Source organism: Lactuca sativa, chromosome 5 (assembly GCF_002870075.4).
Source record: "Lactuca sativa cultivar Salinas chromosome 5, Lsat_Salinas_v11, whole genome shotgun sequence".
In the NCBI taxonomy this organism is placed as follows: domain Eukaryota; kingdom Viridiplantae; phylum Streptophyta; class Magnoliopsida; order Asterales; family Asteraceae; genus Lactuca; species Lactuca sativa.
The window spans coordinates 133,674,284-133,682,546 of NC_056627.2; the positions used below are offsets into that span (position 1 = coordinate 133,674,284).

Sequence of the window (8,263 nt, forward strand, 5' to 3'; positions counted from 1 at the left end):
TTTAAACTTTATTGATAATTATAAATTCCATTATACTAAGTTGAACACAGTTACATTAAAATAACCAACAAAATCACACAATTTAACTCCTTGGAGGTAAGGTATGTTGAAATATTGGTTCGATAGTTAACAACAAAAAAATCGGAAAATAAGAGTATGCAAATGGGGATTTCTGAGTGAGACCAAACACAGACTTCTATTTTTAGTATGATACTATCATTTTGATATAATATGGTTTTATATAAGTGGTTGATAGAAACAGAAGTGTGACTGACAACAATAACAACATCATGCGATAGCAAATGGCGATATGGATTATATGAGTGATCGTTATTGGAATTAAATGCCGTTAATTAGTTTGTGAACGGAAAATGTAAATCCTAGAGATGAAAGAAGTTGTGAACTTTAATGGAATTTAGGTTCAAAAGTCAAAATATGAGTATATGAGCGTAACTATGTTCGAAAGTCAAAATTCCATTGGTAGGAGTAGTTGTATTTCGAAACACAATTTCAACGATTAATGTCACTTTGTCAAATAACACTTTCCATATTCATGGAGTAGTTGGCTATATCCACTTTATTTTATACTAATTTCAACAACTTCATGACTTACTTTCCTTTCTTTCAACCACCTACGATCAATCTTTTAACAGTAGACCGAGCTAAAAAGATCCATATATCTCCTACTCTTGAATGCATTATTACTCACCATTTCACCCTTTCACCATTCCCAATTTCAATTCAAAAAATGTTGCGAAAATTCGGAAAGAAAGTAACCCGCATTTGGTCCCGGATACGACTCCGAGCAATCATATGGAGGACCGCAACCCGTAAAGTGTTGATTAGAAGATTCAAGAATCAAAACCTGACCCGTATGCCAACTCGTATCCGTGCCCAAAAGATCAATCAAACCGCACCCGATTGCATTCGGGTTGCATCTTTTAACGTAGCTATGTTCTCCCTCGCGCCCGCGGTTCCAAAGTCAGATGGATCATGGGTCGATGGTATCCGGGGACACGAAGTTAGTGGACCAAAAAGCATTCTAAAGCAATCCCCAATGCATACAACCGGGGCCGAAAATCATGCAAAACGGGTTTCAATAAATCTTCCCGACAACGAGATTTCCATGGCCCAAAATCGGGTCTTGAGAAGCCCGATTTGCTTTCCGTTGACTGGATTGATGGATGATGGAAATAGAAGTATTCTTGATGTGCTTAAAGACGTTGATGCTGATGTAGTAGCTTTGCAGGATGTGAAGGCTGAAGAAGAGAAAGAAATGAAACCTTTATCGGATTTGGCTTTTGCTCTCGGGATGAATTATGTGTTCGCGGAAAGTTGGGCTCCGGAATATGGGAATGCCATCTTGTCAAAATGGCCGATCAAGAGGTCCAAGGTTCAAAAAATTTACGACGATCAAGATTTCAGGTTTTTATGCGTATTTGGTTTTACGTACAAACAACTATCACCATCATATTTCTAAAAGAACTATATATGGTTGGTTAATATTAAAAAGATGAAGTATATATGGTGTTTACTTTTGCAATTACTTTTTATTTTCATGATCATTCATGGTTAATGGATCTGTATAGGAATGTGCTTAAGGCTACAATTGATGTACCACGAACGGGGGAACTCAGCTTCTATTGCACACAACTCGATCACCTTGACGAAAACTGGAGAATGAAACAGATCCACGCCATCATAAAATCAAGCGATCATCCTCACATTCTGGCTGGTGGCATCAATTCGCTAAGCGGATCCGACTACTCGTTTGATCGATGGAATAACATCGTCAAGGTATTAAAAATAATATAAATACACTTGTAGTAACTCGGTTTTAACTTAGTGGTGCTCAAACCAAAGAGATTAGAATTTGCATGTGAATTTTGATATCGCAATTGGTATTCGAAATTTAGTTCGATCTAATTAATAAATGAACAATGTTGCGTCTGTGATAATATGCATCTAAAACTTTAGATAAGTTAAAGTTATTTGATTACATATTGCTTATATCTAATTAAGAAATGAACAATGTTATACTTTTAACATTATCCAAAACATAGATATAAAAATATTTGATAAAAATATCATATACCTAAATATGAATAAAAAATAGTCTTTTATATATATATATATATATATATATATATATATATATATATATATATATATATATATATATATATATATATATATATATATATATATAGGGTCCGGTGACAGTGACTACTCTCTTTTTGATGAGTACTCGTGATGACACCTTAAAGAAGTTCAAAAAAATTTTAAAAAAATATAAACATAAAATCGAGCATAATCTATATCCGGGAGAAAAAAAATGGAAAAAAAAATCTCTGCATCATTAAAATTGAATAATTGATCATAAAAATTGAATCATGGGACATTAAAATGATCCATACTTCAATTTTAATGATCTATTTTTTTTTCTAATATATATATATATATATATACATTAAAATGCACTTCTTTTGAAAAATATTTTTAAATAGTAATTTCGAAATATATGGTATATTTTCGTGTATTTGAAAAAAACATTGTTATTTATTTTTTGATTTTCTAATTATTTTTTTCGTTTTTTCTAAATCAGCAGATACATTTCTTACATTTCAAAATTAATAATATTTTTTAAAGAATGCATATTTAATGCATATTCATAATTTTTTTGTATATGCATATTTAAAAAAAAAGTACATATGTACATGCATATTTTAAAAAAAACATTTTTAATGACTCTTTATGTAGTATATATATATATATATATATATATATATATATATATATATATATATATATATATATATATATATATAAACGCATAACAATAGGTATATGCATAAGGCAATTAAATACATATGTTTATGTTTATGTATTTACATAATATTAAGTACATGCATATAAATGATATATTCATAAGAATAAATATATGCATAAGTCAATTAAATATATATGCTTACGATTATGTATATACATATGAATATGCACAAAATAATATGAATATGCATAAAAAAATTCATTTTTTAATTCAAAATATAAGTAATATTTTCTCTAATTTAAAAAATATATATAATTAATAAAAAAGTAATTCAAAATCAAAATAAAAAGTAATTTTTTTTTAAAGTATACAAAACTATACCTTATATTTATAATATAATATTTAAAAAAAAAATCAAAAATATATATTTTTAGTTCATATTCATTTTTTTTGGCATACGAACATTTTAAAAATAACATTTGTATATGTACATGCATATAAATAGATTTTTATCATTTTTTTTACATTTCTCTTTAAATGCATATGTGAAATTCAATGCCTAAATTTATTGTGGATAAAAAAAATTGTTGGTTCTCTCCTTCAAATATGATTCTCAGTTAAACTTGCTTTTATATATATATATATATATATATATATATATATATATATATATATATATATATATATATATATATATATATATATATATATATATATATATATATATATATATATTGCATTGAAAACTTAAAATTCGTGAAAACCCGAGAACTTTTTCCAAACCATATTCATAGTTTTTTTTTTTTTCAAAATTTGTTTTACCAATCAATAACACACTTGTTAAAATCTTTATTCATCAAATCTTCGATCAAAAAGACATTTTTTTAGCAAATCACACAAAAAAAGTTCTTGAATTTTCACAAATCTTTAAGTCTTGAAGTGATCTTAACATTCTCTCTTTCTCTCTTTCTCTCTTTCTCTTTTTTTTCTCTCTCTCTCTCCCTCTCTCTTTCTTTATATATATATATATATATATATATATATATATATATATATATATATATATATATATATATATATATATAAATATTAGTTTATAACCCGTGAGAACCATGGTTATAAAATTAATTAACTTTCATATCGAAAATTAAAATTATTAATTAATTATTTTAAATAAATTATTACTTAAGAAATACGTTTTTAGTTATATAAAATTATAACCGTTGATTTAAATAAATACGTGAAGTTAATTATCTTATAATATGTATTATTTTATTTTATTTTTCAATCTAATGTTATTAATTTGATATAATTAGAATGAGAAAATTTAAAATTTAGAATAAAAATCAATTATTAATTTAATGTAATTAGAGTGAGAAAATTTAAAATTTGAAATGGATAATTAATATGTTGACAAGTGACATGATAAGTGATATATAACATTAATGAAGAGTTCTAATTGTATGACACTTGTCAATATGAGATTAAACATATTCTTTTATTAGAATAAGGAGATATATATATATATATATATATATATATATATACATACATACATATATATATATATATATATATATATATATATATATATATATATATATACACACACACACATACACACACATACACACGCGATTTTTAGAAAATACAAAAACATAAAAATTTGAAAATCTCTCAAAATTTGTATGAAAAAATTTAGATATAAGGATCTCATGAAAATTTGGATAAGTTGAAATCAGATTTTTGGATCCATTGAACACTCTAAATAGTAAGTATGAATATACATTTTGAGATTTATTATGCATTTAATCTTATTTTGTGTTGATTTGAAAGTTATTTATCTTAGAGTATAACATGATGCATGAACTATATTTTATTATAGTATTACGAGGAATTGGGAAAACCGACGCCAAGAACAGATGTGATGAGGTTTTTAAATGAGAAAGATTACATTGATGCGAAACATTTTGCGGGTGATTGTGAGCCGGTTGTGATTATGAGCAAAGGCCAAAGTACGAGTTACAACCTTTAACTTCATTGTTAGTATGTTAATATTATTTTTATTGCATGGGATGCCACTCTACAGTACATGACATGATTAGCAAGACTAGGAAAGATTTCTAGGAATGTTTTTGAGAATGAGGATAATAAGGAATTTATATCACTTGCATAGATGATAGATCTAGATCATGTTCTATCTTTTTGATTGAGGGAGAAAACAATTACAAACATAGTCTCATTAGCATCTACTGCATGCACATCAAAAACATTACAACTTATATCGTCAAGTGGTCTTTTAATCTAACAGGGTGTTTCGCAAAAAAAAACTTACTTATGAAAAAATGACTTATTAGAGGTTCTCTACCGGAATAAGTTATTTTTATCCAAACACTTTTTAAACTTATAGTGGCATGGAACCTAATAAGTTGTTTTAAAAAGCTTAGCCAAACACCCCTAAATAAACATTTGATATTTTTGTTATATATGTATATAGGTGTACAAGGAACATGTAAGTATGGTACACGTGTGGATTACATTTTGGCATCAAAGGGACTACCATTCGATTTTGTGCCAGGATCTTACTCAGTTGTATCCTCAAAAGGCACATCCGACCATCATATTGTTAAAGTCGATCTAGTGAAATTCAAGGAGGATAGTAATTGTAACGAGGAAAAACAAAAAAATAAAATTAAACAAAATATTGTCAAATTAACATCTAAATGTATTGGATACACATAAGCGCATTTTAATCAATATATAATATTCATTTCGAATTCGTTATAATTCGTAGGAAATGATGCAATAGTATGCAAATTTATTTATGAAATAAATAAGTGGTAGAAATTAATATTAATAAGAATGCATTTAATATGTCTTGGCAAACTATGAGAATAAGAGCATCGACAATGCATTGAACTTTATTGAGTTCAATAGATTGTCACTTCATTTTTCTACATTCCATACAACTCAATTAATTTTTTTCTACAATACATTCAACTCTACAAAGTTTGAATAGAAAGTTACAAAAGCTAATTTATAGTATGTATTTAAGATTAAAACTTTCATTTTTCCCATTGAAGAGTTCAATGACCATTGAACTCTAAATCCATTGAATGCCAATGTGGCATCTCACTTTCATCCATTGAATGACAACTAGACTTGCCACCTCATTCAACTCTTCCATTAAATTCACCATTGTGGATGCTCTAAGGTTGTTGTAGATCAAATCATGATGACTTGGATAGTGATCAAATCTTGTATTTATTGTTCTTGATAACTCTTCACAAAGACAACGTCTTTTGTGAAAAATATTTTCTCAAGATACAATTTTGTTCATAGCCAAAAGAAGAAAAGAATTAATCATATTTATATGAAAAGTTGTGTCAAATTAGTTAATCTCAAATATTGAAGTACACTTATCGTTAATTTATACTCACAAAATCCATAAACTTGGCAATGATAACGAAAAATCTAGTTTTGAAGTTATTTGCGGTGGTTTAAAATTTTTAACTGTTTTCCAAAATTGTTGTATAAAAGATCTTGTCCAAGGGAGAAAATATTTGCCAGATGGGAAGATCTACACCAAGGGAGCATATCTTCACTAAGTGAGTAGAACTTCACAATGGGAGAAACTCTTCATTTAGGGGAAAGTTCAATCTTCGTCGAGTGGAAGATCTTTCCCCAAGGGATAAGATCCTCACTAAGAGAACATATAATCACCAATAGGGAAGATCTTCACCAACGAAGTAGATCTTTGCACACTCCACATATCTACTAACAACAGCATAATTTTTCCTTAGATTATTTGTCGTTAGCATAATAAGTTATGGTTTATATTGCGATCGTTTTGTATTGAGCTTTTATTTAGCATTATAGCTAGGAAAACTCTAGATTGCTTTCATATTCATTATCTCGTTTCCCTTTTTTTGTCATTCATTTTTTCAATAATACAACCATAAGTACGTTATCTATATATTTTTATCAATAGTCATGGTATCAGATATCTATTTGACACACACTTCTTGATTTGATGATTGTAGAAGACTTTTTAGCACGCACCAGTTTTAGTTTTGGACTGAACTACGTTTGATCCTACCAAAAAATATTGGTAGTGTTCATTAATTTTGTCACACCCCAAAATCGGAACAGCGGAAACGTTCAGGGGTGGAGGACGTCATGTACAGTATTACAACAATGCATAGTAGTAAACAAGCAACAACATCATCCATTGCATTAATAATATAATTTAATACAAGTGTGTTCTGTGAAGTTTAATAGGCACCAAATATGTAAATCAAAATATGAGATGAGCCTTGAATGTGCTTCATCTTCTCAAAAGCCTAGCATCAGTATCTGTCTACTGATGACCTGAGAATACAAGTTATTTTGAAAGAGTTGATCAGATTTAAAGCTGGTGAGTTCATAAGTATTTTAGTGTCAATGTTTGTATGAAAGTCTTTGTATGTACTTGATGTATAAGTTTGTAAATGTTTGTATCTCCTAGAAAATCCTATATTTTCTACTAAACGTAGACTTCTACCAAGGCATCAATTGAAATGTGTGTTTGTTTATTGTAAAAGTGTGTATTTTCCCAAGTATGACTATCATTAACCAAAAATATAGTTTTTTACATTACCGTTCATTGTGTGAAAATTACAAAGTGAATGCAATGGGGAAATATTAAAGTACTGTAGTGTTGTATTAAGTAACTACTGTTGTACTAATTACCTTAAACCAATTTGTTATTTAAAGTAACATGTGATATGCTTGTACCATACTACCGACTATAAACACGACGATGAAAGATGTCGAAAGAAATGACATTTGGCACCCGTAGACTTGCAAGTCCCACTGTAGCGAGCAACAAGGTGTAGGATAGTCAATCTAGTATAGATCTATACACAAATTTAACGCTCTCCTTCCAGGAGACTCTGGATACAAAACGAGCCATGACTGGTGATGTCATGCCCCATTACGTGGCTCACATAACTGTTGTAATGTTCTTGTATATGTATTGTATGTATTAGCTGTATTGTATGTTCTCTCTCTGTCTAGTATGTATGTATGTTCTCTTTCTTTCTCATAATAGTATGTTCTCTTGTATAATGTATAGTATGTACTAGTTGTATTGTATGTTCTCTCTCTGTCTAGTATATATGTATGTTCTCTCTGTATGTTATTGTTTGTTTCTCATCATAGTATTCTCTATCTGTTTCTAGTTATAGTATGTGTTGACTCATGTATGAAATGACTCATTGTATGTTTCATTGTTCTAGTAATAGTATTCGTAACTTCCTAAACTATACCTATTATAGTTTACTATTAATGTTGTTTGTATGTATGAACATGTTTGTATAACATTACTACCCAAAGGTATTGAAATGAAAGAAGTAACCTTTATATCTATATACATATACATAATACATAACTAGTATTCAAACGACCTTCGGACAAATAACCGATACCCTAAGTCCACAACCAAACAAGGAA

The 8,263-nt window shown here is 28.4% G+C and overlaps 1 protein-coding gene across 1 annotated transcript; it reads left to right on the forward strand.

The window, feature by feature from the left end:
- Window positions 1–619: 619 nt before the first annotated feature.
- LOC111915570 (uncharacterized) lies at window positions 620–5,549 on the forward strand. The gene is made up of 4 exons (XM_023911221.3): window positions 620–1,425; window positions 1,590–1,797; window positions 4,656–4,785; window positions 5,268–5,549. Exons 1-4 carry the CDS (start codon window positions 749–751, stop codon window positions 5,510–5,512), a joined length of 1,260 nt encoding a protein of 419 aa, XP_023766989.1. The 5' UTR covers window positions 620–748; the 3' UTR covers window positions 5,513–5,549.
- The last annotated feature ends 2,714 nt before the right edge of the window (window positions 5,550–8,263 follow it).